The sequence below is a fragment of the Arachis hypogaea genome, chromosome 2 (assembly GCF_003086295.3).
Source record: "Arachis hypogaea cultivar Tifrunner chromosome 2, arahy.Tifrunner.gnm2.J5K5, whole genome shotgun sequence".
Classification (NCBI taxonomy): domain Eukaryota; kingdom Viridiplantae; phylum Streptophyta; class Magnoliopsida; order Fabales; family Fabaceae; genus Arachis; species Arachis hypogaea.
In genome coordinates, this window is record NC_092037.1 from 30,371,061 (window position 1) to 30,388,887 (window position 17,827).

Consider the following 17,827-nt stretch of genomic DNA (forward strand, 5'->3'; position numbering starts at 1 on the left):
GATATGGCTTGCTATTGCCTAGCCTATTGCGTCCACCATTGTTGAAGCCTTGTTGAGGCTTTTGTTGATCCTTCCAGGAGAAATTTGGATGATTTCTCCATGATGGGTTATAGGTGTTTCCATATGGTTCACCCATGTAATTAACCTCTGCCATGGCAGGGTTCTCAGGATCATAAGCTTCTTCAGAAGCTACCTCTCTAGTACTGTTGGATGCATGTTGCAATCCATTCAGATTTTGAGAGATGATGTTGACCTGTTGAGTCAACATTTTGTTCTGAGCCAATATGGCATTCAGAGCATTAATTTCAAGAACTCCTTTCTTTTGAGGTATCCCATTATTCACGGAATTCCTCTCAGAGGTGTACATGAACTGGTTATTTGCAACCATGTCAATGAGTTCCTGAGCCTCTTCAGGCGTTTTCTTCAGGTGAATAGATCCACCTGCAGAATGATCCAGTGACATTTTTGAAAATTCAGAGAGACCATAATAGAATATATCTAATAAGGTCCATTCTGAAAACATGTCAGATGGACATCTTTTGGTCAGCTACTTGTATCTTTCCCAAGCTTCATAGAGGGATTCACCATCTTTTTGTTTGAAGGTTTGAACATCCACTCTTAGCTTGCTCAGCTTTTGAGGAGGAAAGAATTTATCCAAGAAGGCAGTGACCAGCTTATCCCAGGAGTCCAGGCTATCCTTAGGTTGTGAATCCAACCATATTCTAGCTTTGTCTCTTACAGCAAAAGGGAAAAGCATGAGTCTGTAGACTTCAGGATCAACTCCATTCGTCTTTACAGTCTCACAGATCTGCAAGAACTCAGTTAAAAACTGATAAGGATCTTCATATGGAAGTTCATAAAACTTGCAGTTTTGTTGCATTAATGCAACTAGTTGAGGCTTAAGCTCAAAGTTATTGGCTCCAATGGCAGGAATGGAGATGCTTCTTCCATCAAACTTGGATGTTGGCTTTGTGAAGTCACCAAGCATTCTCCTTGCATTATTATTATTATTATTTTCGGCTGCCATGTCCTTCTCTTGTTCGAAAACTTCTGAAAGGTTGTTTCTAGATTGTTGTAATTTAGCTTCTCTTAATTTTCTCTTCAGAGTCCTTTCAGGTTCTGGATCAACTTCAACAAGAGTGCCCTTTTCCCTGTTCCTGCTCATATGAAAGAGAAGAAAACAAGAAAAGAAAGAGGAATCCTCTATGTCACAGTATAGAGATTCCTTTTTGTTAGTAGAAGAAGGAAGGGGATAGAAGAATGGAGATGGGGATTCGGATTTTTGGATGAAGAGAGGTGAAGAGAAGTGTTAGTAATTAAATAATTAAATAGAAGAAGAAAAGAGAAGGAAGATTTCGAAAATAATTTTTGAAAAAGAGGTTAGTAATTTTCGAAAATCAAAGACAAAATATAATTAAAATTAAAATTTAAAACAAAAAGAATTTTTGAAAAAGAGAGGGAGAATTTTCGAAAATTAGAGAGGGAAAAGTAGTTAGGTGGTTTTGAAAAAGATAAGAAACAAACAAAAAGTTAGTTAGTTGATTGAAAAAGATTTGAAATCAAATTTTGAAAAAGATAAGAAGATAAGAAGTTAGATAAGATATTTTGAAATCAAATTTTGAAAAAGATAACGTTTTTGAAAAAGATAAGATAAAAAGATAAAAAGATTTTTAAGAAAAAGATATTTTGAAAAAGATTTAATTTTTAAAATTGACTTAACTAACAAGAAACTACAAGATAAGATTCTAGAACTTAAAGATTGAACCTTTCTTAACAAGAAAGTAACAAACTTCAAATTTTTGAACCAATCACATTAATTGTTAGCATATTTTCGAAAATTAGATATAAAGATAAGAAAAAGATTTTTGAAAATATTTTGAAAAATAATTTTTTGAAATTTTCGAAAAATAGAAAGAAAATGAAAAAGATATGATTTTTGAAAAAGATTTTGAAAAGATAAGATTTTTAAAATTGAAATTTTGACTTGACTTGTAAGAAACAACTAATTTTAAAATTTTTGACCAAGTCAACCCAAAATTTCGAAAATTTGGAGGGAAATAAGGAAAAGATATTTTTTTATTTTTAAATTTTTAAAGAAAAACACAAAAATGACCCAAAACATGAAAATTTTGGATCAAGACATAAGATGCATGCAAGAATGCTATGAATGTCAAGATGAACACCAAGAACACTATGAAGATCATGATGAACATCAAGAACATAATTTTGAAAAATTTTTGATGCAAAGAAAACATGCAAGACACCAAACTTAGAAATTTTTAATGCATGGAAATTATGGATGCAAAGATGCACATGAAAAACAACAAACAACACAAAACAAGAAATCATCAAGATCAAACAAGAAGTCTTGTCAAGAACAACTTGAAGATCATGAAGAACACTATGAATGCATGAGATTTTCGAAAAATGCAAGAAAAATTTTTAAAAGCATGCAATTGACACCAAACTTAAAAATTAACACAAGACTCAAACAAGAAACACAAAATATTTTTGATTTTTATGATTTTCTAATTTTTTTTTGTATTTTTATTTAATTTTTTCGAAAAAAAACATTTTTGGAAAAACGAAAAAGAAAAGAAAATTTTTGAAAAAGATTTTTGAAAAGAAAATTACCCAATCTGAGCAACAAGATGAACCGTCAGTTGTCCATACTCGAACAATCCCCGGCAACGGCGCCAAAAACTTGGTGGACGAAATTGTGATCACTGTTCTTTGTGCTTCTATGGATTTATTCAATAATTGTCTTTATTTGAATTCACAACTCCGTTCAACTAACCAGCAAGTGTACTGGGTCGTCCAAGTAATAAACCTTACGTGAGTAAGGGTCGATCCCACAGAGATTGTTGGTATGAAGCAAGCTATGGTCACCTTGCAAATCTCAGTCAGGCAGATTAAATTGGTTTATGGGTTTCGAAAATAAAAATAAGAAAATAGATTATAAAAAGGATAGAAGACTTATGCAGATTCATTGGTAGGAATTTCAGATAAGCGAATGGAGATGCTGCATGGCTCAAGGACGCCTGCTCTCCTACTGCTTCTACTCAATCCTTCTTACTCCTTTCCATGGCAAGCTTTGTATAGGGGTTCACCATCAGCGGTGGCTACTTTCAATCCTCTCGGGAAAATGATCCTATGCGGCTGTCACTCGCACGGCTAATCGTCTGGAGGCATCACCCATGGTTGATGGCTACATCCCATCCTCGCAGTGAAAACTAATGCTCACGCACTCTATCACAGTACGGCTAATCACTGGTTGGTTCCCGCTCCTACTGGAATAGAATCCCTTGATTCTTTTGCGTCTGTCACTAACGCCCAGCACTTGCAAGTTTGAAGCACGTCACAGTCATTCATTACCGGAATCCTACTCGGAATACCACAGACAAGGTTAGACTTTCCGGATTCCCAGGATCCTACTCGGAATACCACAGACAAGGTGAGACTTTCCGGATCCTCATAAATGCCGCCATCTATGTAGCTTATACCACGAAGAATCTGTTGGGGAATCTAAGAGATACGCATTCAAGCTCTGTTGCATGTAGAACGGAAGTGGTTGTCAATCACGTGCGTTCATAAGTGAGAATGATAATGAGGGTTACTTATCATCACATTCATCATGTTCTTGGGTACGAATGAATATCTTGGAATAAGAATGAGAGAGAATTGAATAAAAGAAAATAGAATTGCATTAATACTCGAGGTACAGCAGAGCTCCACACCCTTAATCTATGGTGTGCAGAAACTCCACCGTTGAAAATACATAAGCAAAGGGTTCAGGCATGGCCGAATGGCCAGCCCCCTGAAACGTGATCAATAGCCTCTTAGGATGAAGAATAAAACAAAACTGAGACCAAAGATGTCTAATACAATAGATAAATGTCCTATATATACTAGACTAGCTACTAGGGTTTACATGAGTAAGTATTTGATGCATAAATCCACTTCCGGGGCCCACTTGGTGTATGCTTGGGCTGAGCTTGATCAATCCACGAGCTGAGGCTTTTCTTGGAGTTGAACTCCGAGTTATGACGTGTTTTGGGCGTTCAACTCCGGATCATGACGTTTTTCTGGCGTTTAACTCCAGACAGCAGCATGAACTTGGCGTTCAACGCCAAGTTACGTCGTCATTCTTCGAATAAAGTATGGACTATTATATATTGCTGGAAAGCCCTGGATGTCTACTTTCTAACGACGTTGAGAGTGCGCCAATTGGAGTTCTGTAGCTCCAGAAAATCCATTTTGAGTGCAGGGAGATCAGATTCCAACAGCATCAGCAGTCCTTTTGTCAGCCTTCTTCAGAGTTTTGCTCAAGTCCCTCAATTTCAGCCAGAATTTACCTGAAATCATAAAAAAACACACAAACTCATAGTAAAGTCCAGAAATGTGAATTTATCATAAAAACTAATGAAAACATCCCTAAAAGTAGCTTAAACTTACTAAAAACTATGTAAAAACAATGCCAAAAAGCGTATAAATTATCCGCTCATCAGTCTCAGAATGGGAACCCCCGAGATATCGTGCCCGGAACACGGTCCAGGATATATTGCCTGCACACTCTAGTGATTTCGAAGGGATGCGAGCGAGATACTCTTGCTATAGACCTCACATCTCAACGTGAGTGGGACGAATCACCGCCTTCACGCCACCACCGCGACCTCGATAGGCAAAAATAACTACCATCCCTGCCAGGCGCATAGCGTCTCAACAATCTCATTAGAAAACAATATATCATGGGTTTTTAGAAAACACTTTTCAGTACTCAGTAAAGCCATCACCAAATCCATGACTCCCCAATTCCTCATGCCAATCGTCTTTACAATACTCTACCACCCCACTCGACTAATCCACCGTCAGTACTCCAGAAACCTAAAGCCCCGTCTTCTAAACTTTTTACCAAAAAATATCTAGTTAAACTCACTTAGGGTATTCTCTATGTTTCAAGGTCTAAAAACAAGTTAAGACACCCTAGATAAGCATTACGGAAGTTTACAAGCTTGCCGGGAAGGTAAAATAGATAAAAACAAGGTTTTCGTTGAAAAGCAGAGAATTGTGCATACACATAAGGTTGTGTGTATGAACTCCTAGAAGAATTTTCACAAAGTGTGCGTACGCATAGAGATGTGTGTATGCACAGAAGATAAAAGTTTTCATTTTAAGCGCACGTACAGATTCGTGTGAACGCCCTCAACAGAATACACTTTCCAGCGTGTGCGTGCACATGATGTTGTGCGTACGCACCAGACTGTGCTAGCGCTTCCAACAGTAGGGATCTCCCTGTGTGTGCGTACGGACAAGTCAAAACATAGCCACTGTTCAAAGCACACACACAACAGTGTGCGTGTTCACACAAACCAGAAATCACAAATTCTGCAACATCACATAATTCAGATTTTTGACACCAACTTCTAACGAGCATATCTTTCTCTACACAATTTATATTTTTACAAAATCTATACCATTTTAAAGCTCTTTGAATTATCTTTAATTTGATGTAAAATTTCAAAAACCGTAGCTCAAGATATGATCCGTCGAAGTTCACCCAAAACCCATTTTTATCAAAAATCTCTAAACTCAATTTTACCAAACTCTCAATCCACAATCACTTATTCCCTTTTCAAAATAGTCCTAATGTACCTAAGTCATAGTCATATACCTTTTATTTATTCCATAACTTAGCAACACATCAAATCACCCATTTCATACACCAAATTCTACTTGTAAACTCAATTCTCAACAATTTACCTCATCATTCATTTACAATCCTCAAAATCATCATGTTCCAATGCCATATCATACATCAACACCATCATTTACCATAATCATGACAATCATCAAAATCATCTTACATCACACTTATCATTCAATAAGTTCAACGATCAATTCAATCCAAACCTATCCTACGGTTCACTAGCCTAAGTGTCTAGAAATATTATATATTACATAGAGAAAACCGAAATCATACCTTGGCTGATTCCCAATATGCACCCAACACCAAATTTGAGTCCAAAGCAAGCCTCCAAACACCACAATTCACCAACTCAAATCCAATGCTCCAAATCAACACCAACAATAACAATTTCAAGCTATACACAAGCAATATACCAAAAAATGAATATCTAGGGTCCACAAAATACCAAATCACAAGGGTTTTTAAAGTAACTCACCTTACCCAAAGGAAATAGTGGTAAAACACAACAATACTCAAATGCTAGATCACCCCTAAATAATCAAAATTACAAAACTCCTTTAAAACGCAAAACTAAAAACGTGAAAACTGTTAGGGCTGGGAAAGAGAGTGTAAAACGTGATTTCTTACCAGTAATACTTAGATAGAAATGACGGGCTCAACGAGAGCTTCGCGTAGCCACAAACGACACGCGAATTGGAGTTCTGTAGCTCAAGTTATGGTTGAATGAAGTTGAAAGTGAATAGTATTTTTGGAACCCTTGCTCTCCTCTCTCTCAATTCACGTTTTCTGCTGCTGGAACATGGTGAAGATGGCTGAATTTTCCACTTAAGTGGCTTTATATATGATAGGCTTGGACCCAATTTGGGCCCGGTCTAACTCGTTAACGTTTTTGGCCTGTTTGGCACAACTTTAGGCCAAACTTTTAAAATTAGTGCCCGGTTTTTAATTCTAATTATTTTCTTAATCTTTTCTACTGTTTTTATCATTCTCGCTCAATACCAGACAAATTTAAGCCGGTACTACTAGTTAATTTACCGGTATACGTTTTTACACAAGTTTTCGCAGAAAATTATATTTTCCAACTCAGAAAAATCTATTGAGTCCAAATATCATATTTAAATTTTCTAATTAACATTCTAAATTTTTGGATCCAATTTTAGACAATTAATTTAATTTAATTAAGCGGTTAATTAGTCATGTTCTTACAACCAACAATTGAATAAACATTGAATTAAACAAAAAAATTTGAGTTCTAACAAAAATTAGCACTAAATTTGAGTTCCAACAAAAATTTAACACCGAATATATAGCAAGAAAAAATGACTTTTGAAATAACGATACCTAAATCCAAATATCTAACGCCTTAAATTTCAGATCAACTTATTGTCCTTACCGTTTTTACAAATCAGATCTGGGAAACCCTAATCCCTAATTATTTCATCCATTTTACCCTAGGATACCAGTCAGGTAAAAAAATAAGCACGAGTAACCTACAACAAAACAATAATCAACACTACGTATCCGGATCGGTTCTTTTGAAATCGCCTTTTCAATCTACGACTTACACGACAAGAACTGCAACAAACAAAATTAGGTTAGTTTTCTTAGCATCAAATTGAATAAAATAATGAAAATCAAGAAGAAGTAGCAATGATTGAAAATAAATACGAACCAAAATGTGAAAACCGGAGTTGAGTAGCTAGGGTTTCTCAAAAAACTAGAGATTCATTCTCTTCTTTCACAACCCACTATCATAAATTGGAGTTCATCTCCGGAAACCCTAACCCAACCGCACAACATTCCTATAACATCGGGATATCCAGACATAGATAAAGCTCTGACGACCCACAAAAACAATGTAATCCAGAGAGCGAGAGCACACAACACTAAGAGAGAGCTAATTTAGCCCATGCTTTAAAGAAGTGACTATAGATTTTTTTAGGTCACACTTCATAAACCATGACCATAAGTTTCTTTAGGTCATGCATTAAAACCGTGAGCATAAATCTTTTCAGGTCACTGTTTTATAAAATTGTGACTATAACATAGGAATGGTAATGGATCTCCATGAGACAGGGACCCTTCCCTCGCTCTCCGTCTCCATTTAGTAAAATATCCTCTGTCTCCGCTCCATCCTCGTCACGAATTCCCGTTTATTTCTTCTCGCAAGGAAGTAGATACCCGTGCGTATCCATAGATATTATTAAGTTTTAAATTTTTTAAAAAAATTAACACAACCATAATAAAATCTTATACAATCAAATATATTAAATCAAACACAATTCAAACACAAATTTAACATGATAACGTACACATAAAATTTTTAACATATAAATTAAAATAAAATAAATTATGGTTTTTTGGGAGAATTTCACGGGTCTCCGTATGGCGGGTACCTCAATCCCTACCCCCGTCCCCATTTATTTGTGGGGGTGGGTCCCGTGAGACTTTTGCGTGTCACCGTGAGCCTCTTCGTTGTGGGTAATCCTCGCGGATGGGTGCGGATTTTTTTTTACATCCCTACTATAGACACTTTTAGATAACTCTTTAAAACTATGACCATAGATCTCTTTAGATCAGTACTTAAAATCGTGATAATAGACTCTTTAGGTCACACTTCATAAGCATGACCATAAATCACTTTAGGTAACACATTAAAACTATGACCATAAATCCTTTTTAGTTGACCATTTTATAAAATTGTGACTATTGACCCTTTTAGATCACTCTTTAAAATGTGACCATAGATATCTTAAAGTCATGCTTCAAAATTATAACGATAGACCCTTTTGATCACACTTCATAACCGTGACCATAGATCATTTTAGGTCACGCATTAAAATCGTGACCATAGACCTCTTTTAGGCCATCGTTTTATAAAACCATAACTATAGACCCTTTTAAATCACTCTTTAAAACCGTGACTATAGATCTCTTTAGGTCATGCTTTGAAACCGTAATGATAGATTTTTTATGTCACACTTCATAACCATGACCATATATTCCTTTAGGTTACGCATTAAAGTCGTGACCATAGACCCTTTTTAGGTCACCATGTTATTAAACCGTGACTATAGACCCCTTTTAGGTCACTTGTTAAAACCGTGACCATATATTCTTTAGATTACTACTTAAAATCGTGAGAATAGACCCTTTTAGGTCATAATTTTTTAAAAATCGTGACCATAGGTGTTTTTTGTCACGTTTTTAACCATGACAATAGAAAACGTGACCTAAAATCTAGAATAATTTTATTGAAAAAAATTCACCCTATAAAATAGTGACCATAGATATCTATGGTCACAGTTTTTAAAAAAATAGTGACTAAAGGTTTTATTTTAGGTCATAGCCAAAAACTGTGACTAGTTTTCAAACATGGGCAAAAACACCGTAGCCTAAAGATTAAAATATTGTAGTGGTGTAATTCACAATCAAAGATTAGTGACAAGAATGTTTTGGGTGTTATCAATTTTGACTTTTTTGTACTAATTTGACTATAACTTGAGATTTAGAGATCTAAATGAGGCGGTTCTAGTGGCACTAGAAAGCTAATATCTGGAGTTTCAAAATGATATGCATTTATCTATAGTGGACAGTGAATATGGACCGCGCATGCCACCATTTTTTGCACCGCGAATCAAGCTTCACATGACACTATTAATGAAGCACGTGGCTCACATTTTGGACCTCTAAAAGGTCGCAAACTTCATATTTTTTAGTATTTAAAGAGAAAATATGAAGGAAGAAAAGGGAAGAGAATTTAGGGTAGATTTAGTTAATTTTTTTTGTCAATTTTTCTCTAATTTTAATTTTTAGTTTATTTTTTTTTTTTTTTTTTTTTTTTATTTTTTTTTTTTTTTTATTTATTTAGTCTTTTAATTTTTCATTGTTCATGTTTACTTTATTGTTACTTACTTGAGTTGATATTATTGAATTCTTATAGCGGATAGTTGTAGTTTTTATTAATTCTTGAAATTTATAATGCTTTATGTTTATGCATTCTAAGTGTTTGATGAAATGTCTCACTTAGTCATATAGTAGATTTTCATTCTTTACTATTGAGTTGGAACTTAGGTGAATTTAAATTACTAATGTCCAAATTGATTGATAATTTAGAGTTGTTAATTAATTTTGTTTTTACTAATATTAATCTTCTATTAATTTCAATTAGTAAGTTAGTTATGACTTATGAATTAAGATTAATTAAACCTAATTGACTTTCTTCAATTTGCAGAAGTTGACGAATTGAGTTTTCTCTTTGTAATTATCATGTTGTGGTTAGTTGACAAATTTTAACTTACATTCTTTTTCTGGTTAATTTCCTTAATTGTTTATAGTTTAATTTCTTTTAACATTTAGTTATTGCTTGCTCCTTTAATTAATTGCCATTTAAAAATTTTATAATTGGAATCAAATCTATGATATTTTCATAACCAATGATAATACACTTGATTCAGAATTAAATTTTTGATTATTGATTTAAATTTTGTGAAATTTTTAGCTAAACTTTGATAATGTTAAATTTCGGTTTAAACCTAAAACGAATATTGAGTTTCTTAATTTAAAAATTTTTAAATCGATATTTAACATTCTTCCAGCAACATCGTCAACGGAGACCACAGTGTCTTTGTTGTTGGAGTAAGATGCACGTACTACGACAGATTATTCATGCTTACGCTTTTTCTCATGGAATCGACCACTATTGGATCACCGTCGCCGGAGATAAAAGAGTCTAGTGTGGCGGCAAAGGTGCTAGACTTCTTCTTGAAAAAATTGAACAAGCATATGCATTAACAAGCATTTTATAAAATGATCAGATCAAATAATCATAGTACTAATCACAACCAAAAGGCATTGAGAGAACCTAAAAAGAAATTAAAAAAAAAAAGTGACACAAAGATAATGATGATGTTGATTATAGGTAGTTATTTAAAATGCCTCTGAAAATGGAAGATAATTGGCATAAAGTTCAACTAATCTTAATCTTAAGAAAAAGTATATGTAAACAATTTTTAACTGACCAATTTTAAACAATTATAATTAATAATTATTCTTAGATAACACAAACTTGCGCATGAATTTGTCAACTCTCCTCTCCATCCTCAAATACTTAGCACATTCTTTATCTTCATTCCTCTTCTTTACGTCGCTCATAAGAAGAATGCTGTTATGATATATAAAAAAAAGTTAAATATGTGAAATTTTGTTCATAATAAAAACAATGAGTTGGGATAAATTTATAAATATTCTAGACAGTTCAATTGAATGGAATTCCATCGAATACTTTGCTTTGTTCAAATTGAAAGTTACAATTTCATGAAGTCTAAGGGACGTTGGTTTAATCATTTTCATTTACATTTTCAATAAAAATGAAAATATGATTGATTAAACATTTTAAAAATATTTTTAACGAATAGAACAAAGTTAAAAACGCTATTTCATGTTATTAATCTTTTCAGTTTTAACTTTAAAAACGTTTTCAAACTAAAATACGGTATTTTTTTATTTTGGAATAAAGGTTCGAATCTTTTTTACTGTTTTTACATATTTTTTGTTTACACTATATTTATTCACTCGTTTTTTTTGTCTTCTCTTTTTTTCTCTATATCTTTTATGGTTAGGATATTCATTATTTATTTCTGATTTATAAAAAGTAAATTTTTTTTATTTTTTATTTCATTTGACCCTTTCAATTTTTTATTTTAGGTTTAATTTTTGTATTTTTGAGTTTATAGATAAGGTAATTAAAAAAAATAAAGCTCTAATTAAAATTAAAATATATATTTATTAAATTTAATATTTTATGTAGTATTGAGTATGTATTCTCCGAATTAACATGTATTTGTTAAATTTTTTTATTTTTTACCATTATTTTTTCGTTTATAAAAAATAATTTTGTTATAAAAATAATTTTTTAAATCGACAATCAATTATGAGAATATTGATAATAAATTAAAAGAATACATAAAAAACTTAAAAATATGAACAAGAAAGTTGCCTTTTTGTTTTAAATTTTTTTAACTTTAATATTTATTTATTCATTATTTTATTAATAAATTATTTGTTAAAAAATTATTTACATCAATAAATTTTGATATTAATTAATTGATTCATTTGGTATAAAACTAATTTTAGTTTCGATTTTTTGTTTCAATTGATATTTCGTGATGAGGGCTTCCGGATGGTCCGGGTGGTTCGTTGGAGGAGATGAGGACGCTTCGGTCGGGTCACACTGAGTATGGGGGTGCCGAGCAGCCGAGCTCTTGTCGCGTGAGGGAGAGGGGGTGCCACCTGCAAAGACACTCCGACGCTCTAGTCAGCTAGTGTGCAGGCGGGGAAATGGTTAGGTAGGAAAAATGTGACGTACCTTGGGGGAAGGGCTGTCCTTCCCCTTATATATTGTGTCAGACGTGGGCCCTATGAGGGCAGGCCCACTTTCTCCAAGGCGTTTCCTCACAACTGCGGATGAGCTGTTCATGACGCGTGTCAGAGTCGGTTTGGGAGTGCTTCGCCCAACCGTCTGGGTCGGGTAGCGCTCAAGTCGGGTCGACCCGCAGGAGTTTGGGCCAGGTCATCATTCTACTAGAAAATTTGTCATCGCCTGCGCTTTGATGGCTTGCCGGGGTTCGTATCGAATGTCGTATTGGGAAAGTTCAATGGACCAGGTCATCATTCTTCCCGCCAAGTCTGGTTTTTGGAGCACTTGCCGGATCCCCTGGTCCGTTCTTACGACAATCTGGTGACTTTGGAAGTATTGCTTTAACCTCCGCGAAGAGGTCAGGAGTGCCAGAGCTAGCTTTTCCAATTTGTTATATCTCAACTCTGCCCCTTGTAGGGCCCTGCTGACAAAATAGACTGGTTGTTGCACCCTCCTTTCTTCTCGTACCAAAACGGCGGCCAGGGTTTCTCCTGTTATGGTGAGGTACAGGTATAATGGCTCCCCGTCCTTTGGCTTCCCGAGGACCGGGGGTGCTGCCAGGATTTCCTTAAAGTGCCGAAAGGCTTCCTCGCATGCGGGCGTCCACTCGAACGCTATTCCTTTCTTCATGAGGTTAAAGAACGGTAAGGCCATTGTTGCCGACGCTCCGAGAAACCGTGATAATGAGGCCAGCCGTCCTGCCAACCTTTGGACGTCCTTGATACTGCCTGGGCTCTTCATTTGGAGTATCGCCTGGCACTTCTCCGGGTTGGCTTCTACCCCTCTTTGGGTTATCATGAATCCAAGGAACTTTCCAGCTTCCATGGCGAAAGCACACTTGAGGGGGTTCAGCCTCATGCCATGTTGTCGAAGGGACGCGAATACACTCGCCAGATCGTTCAGGAGGTCGTCAGGTCGCGTTGTTTTCGCAAGGATGTCGTCCACGTAGACTTCAACTGTCTTCCCTATGAGGTCGTGGAATATCCTATTCATGAGCCTTTGGTATGTTGCCCCCGCATTTTTTAGGCCGAATGGCATCACCTTATAGCAGAAAGTTCCCCCCGGCGTTATGAACGCCGCCTTGTCTTCGTCTGGACGGTGCATCGGTATCTGGTTGTAACCGGAGTAGGCGTCCATGAAGCTTAGATACCGGTATCCCGCCGCAGCATCGACGAGTGCGTCTATGTTAGGGAGGGGAAAGCAATCCTTGGGACATGCTTTGTTGAGGTCAGAGTAGTCTACGCACATTCTCCACTTGCTGTTGTGCTTTTTTACCAGAACTACATTCGAGAGCCATGTCGAATAGTCTACTTCTCGTATAAAACCTGCTTCTAGGAGGCTGGCCGTCTGCTTGGCCACCTCCTCTGCCCTCTCCGCCGACATTTTTCTCCTCCGTTGGGCTACTAGACGCGCTTCCGCCTTGACGGCTAAATGATGCGACATAATTTTTGGGTCTATGCCCGGCATGTCGGCCGGTGTCCAGGCGAACAAGTCCCTATTGGCTCTTATCATTTCGACCAAGGGCTCCTTCAACTCGTGCGGGAGGTTCTTGTTGACGAACGTGAATCTTTCCTCCGCGTCGCCGATCATGAACTTCTCCAGATCCCCTTCTGGTTCCGGTCTGGGTTTGTCGTCTACTCTGGCATCTAGGTCGGCTAGGAACACGCCGGACGCCTCCTTGGACTTCTTTCTTAGGGAGAGGCTGGCATTGTCACAAGCGACCGCCGTCTCAAGGTCTCCTCTTACGGATCCTATAGATCTGTCATCGGTAACGAATTTCATGACTAGTAGCTTTGTGTTGATTATGGCCTCGAAATCGTTGATCGTCTTCCTTCCCAAGATGATATTATAGGCGGTGGAGTCTCGGAGGATCACGAACTCGGCCATCGCTGATCTTCGGCCCTGGGATGGTCCCACTGAGATTGGCAGGGATATTACTCCGTCTGGTTTGATGAAATGGTCGCCCAAACCAATGATCCCGTGTTGGTGAGTCGTCAAATCGGCGTCCCTTAGTCCCAGTGCGTCGAATACATTGCGGAACATGATGTTCAAGTCCGCCCCCGTGTCAACAAGGATGCATTTGACGAGACCGGTTCCCACTCTGGCCGTGATGACCATGGGTGGATTTTCCGGGGCGTCGTCGAACCATTGGTCTTCCGGGCCGAAAGAAATGGATGGAGGCTTCTTAGAGTTTCGCATCGACGAGGAGGAGATCGACAATATCTTTGCGTCTTTCTTGTGTGCCGATCTGGATCTTGGTGCGGCATTTTTGGCCGTCACCACGTTTATCACAGTGAGGCCGTGATTTCCGTCTTCTGGCTCTTGTCGCTGCTTTGCTGAACGGGTTTTGCCTTCTTCGTCTTGGTCGCGATAACGTCTCCTTGGCTCCCTGATTAGGTGGGATAATGCTGCTAGTTTACCTTCCCTTATCGCTTGTTCTAGTGCATCTTTTAGGTCAAAACAGTCCTGCGTTAGGTAACCGTAGCCTTTGTGGTAATCGCAATAGAGGTTTTTGTTCCCCCCAGTGCGGTCCTTGAGTGGTCGGGGCTTCGGCAGGATTCCTTTCTCGGCTATTTGTTGGTAAACTTCCACGATGGGAAGAGTGAGCGGAGTGTAGTTGGTGAATTTCCTGACTCGGGGGTATGTCCTTGGTGCCTTGTTTGGCGCCTCTTCCCTGGTTTGTTCCTTTAGCCTTTCCCCGTTGCCCTGTTGCCGGGGTTGATTGTAGCTGGACTGCCGTTTGTTGGCAGCCACAACTCGGCTGACTTCCTCGTCATTTATGTACTCTTTGGCTACCGTCTGGATCTCGTGCATCGTCCAAACCGGTTTCGTGGTAAGATGTTTTCGGAAGTTCTCGTTGAGGAGGCCGTTCGTCAGGCAAAGACTGGCCACCGAATCGGTTAGGCCGTCGATTTCCAAGCATTCATCGTTGAACCGATCCAGGTACCTCCTGGTCGGCTCTCCTTGTCTCTGGGTTACCCCCAGAAGGTTGATCGGGTGCTTTGCCTTTGCTATTCGTGTTGTAAATTGGGCCAGGAATGCACGGCTGATGTCTGAGAAACTGTAGATGGATCCCTGCGGGAGGCCGTTAAACCACCTGATCGCGGGTCCCGCTAAGGTTACTGGGAAGGCACGGCATCTTACCTCGTCCCCTACTCCCTCCAGATTCATCCTGGCCTCGAAGGCCGTGAGGTGTTCTAGAGGGTCTTGAGTTCCGTCGTACCTCATGTCCGTTGGTTTGTCGAAGTGTTTCGGCAACCGGACTTCGAGGATAGATCGGTGGAATGGGGTGGCTCCCATTATCACAGGTTGTCGTGTCCTCGCGGATCTCCCTTCCCCGTCTTCGCGATCTCGTGCCGCTCGGCGGGTTAACCTGCCCCGGGAGTAGATGATCGTGTCATTTCGTCTTCTCGGGATCGGAGACTCCTCGCGTGTGCTCTCCGCTTCCGTTCGGGATGCGGAGGTACGTCGCGGGCGGCTTCGGTGGGAGTCTCCCTCTTCGCTTTCGGGGATGGGGTGTAGCTAGGATCGGTGGTTCGTCCGTCCCGCTCCTGGTCGGCCAACTGTCGTTGTAGGTTCTGGACCCTATGGTGTAGCTCCTGCATTATTATGGCGCTGTCGCCGCCCGTTCCCCCGAAGGGTCGTGTCCTCGTGTGCTGTTCTGTGTGTTGTCGGGGGGACCTCCGCCGCCCCCGTAGTGAGGCGACGGAGGCTGCCCCCTCCGTTTCGGCTCCTCGGGCTTGGTCTCCGGGACCCAGCGCGACTTCCATTTAAGCGTGGTCCCCACAGACGGCGCCAATGTTCGTGATGAGGGCTTCCGGATGGTCCGGGTGGTTCGTTGGAGGAGATGAGGACGCTTCGGTCGGGTCACACTGAGTATGGGGGTGCCGAGCAGCCGAGCTCTTGTCGCGTGAGGGAGAGGGGGTGCCACCTGCAAAGACACTCTGACGCTCTAGTCAGCTAGTGTGCAGGCGGGAAAATGGTTAGGTGGGAAAAATGTGACGTACCTTGGAGGAAGGGCTGTCCTTCCCCTTATATATTGTGTCAGACGTGGGCCCTGTGAGGGCAAGCCCACTTTCTCCAAGGCGTTTCCTCACAGCTGCGGATGAGCTGTTTATGACGCGTGTCAGAGTCGGTTTGGGAGCGCTTCGCCCAACCGTCTGGGTCGGATAGCGCTCAAGTCGGGTCGACCCGCAGGAGTTTGGGCCAGGCCGTTACATATAGCACTATAGAAAATATAAAATCAACTATATATATAAGAGATACCAATTTTTTTAAAAATAGTATAATAAGACAATAATTTATTTTATATTGATACCATATAAAATTAATTGTTAATTTAATAAAAAATTAAATAACTAAAATTGACATTTAATAAAAATATAATTTTGTAATTTTAAACTATTAAAAATATATTTTAAAAATAAACCAACTAAATATATTTTTATTATTTTCGATACTTAAAAATTAATCTACTTTTTACAAATCAATTACATTTTTTTTAAATTAAAAATAAAAACAAAAAACAAAAAAATTTTCACAAACCAATCCCTAGCTAAGCAATCCAGAAGAACTTAGGAAGACAAGTGGTAACGAGAACCTTATGGTATGATGACCAAAAAAGAAAATAAAAGAAAGCTATGGTCTCATAACCGAAACCAAAAGGTCAACATGCTGATTTAGGTGACATTACGGATTTGTCATTTTGGAACCGAAATCGTTGAAATTTTTGCACACAAACAAAATGTTGGTTACATTTTTTGAGGGCATGCTGGTTCTACTTCCTATAGGCGGTAGTACATATACACTTGACTTGGCCTTAGTGCTTACATGTGTCAACAAAATTAAGAACTTGGTAACATGATGATTGTCTGATTGTATAATAAATCCATAGCTCCTAAAAGTAGGCCACAAGCCGTTGTAATATATTGAACAACAACGAGAACAACAACAATAATAAACAATACTACAATACTGAATTGGGGAGTGCTAGGGAAACAATGATTATCTTGAACAACATAAATAACCACCAATCAAATATAAGTACACTACACTCTAATTTAATATTACTCATTAAATTTACTCTTTTAACTCTATTAATTCACATTATTCATACATTATTCAAGAATGTTATTAGTTACTCATATTTTTCCTACTAAATTTGGTTGTACAGCATCAAAATTGTTAAAAATTGAAACTTTATTTTTATATTAAAAAATGGGGTAAAAATATTTTATATTTAATTATTTGTAAAAATTATTCTCGTATCAATGTATATATAAAAAATTATTCACCAAAATAACTATTTACATAAAATACATATTAAAATATAAAAATACATATTAACAATGAATCAAATATATATATATATATATATATATATATATATATATATATATATATATATATATATATATATAGTAATTAATTTGATGATTGACTTTTAGTGTACATATAGTATTTTGATATTTTATTGACAAAATTTTTTTAATAAAAGATAATTTTAAATAGATTTTAGGTTGTCTACGATATCCCTTAGTCCGACAGGTTAATAACTAATTCGTCGCGGATAGGAGTTCTATTTAAAGGTTTATTGCTGGCTAATAAATTATTATATACACAAGCCAAGATTTAAATTTTTGACACTTAATTAAATAGATTAATAAACTAATTATTAAACCAATTCAAATTGATTATTTTAA

General features: G+C 37.6%; 1 protein-coding gene across 1 annotated transcript; it reads right to left on the minus strand.

The window, feature by feature from the left end:
* Positions 1–12,281: 12,281 nt before the first annotated feature.
* Positions 12,282–15,425, minus strand: LOC140176926 (uncharacterized). The gene is made up of 2 exons (XM_072208496.1): positions 13,401–15,425; positions 12,282–13,235 (listed from the first exon to the last, which is right to left on the minus strand). Exons 1-2 carry the CDS (start codon positions 15,423–15,425, stop codon positions 12,282–12,284), a joined length of 2,979 nt encoding a protein of 992 aa, XP_072064597.1.
* Positions 15,426–17,827: the final 2,402 nt, after the last annotated feature.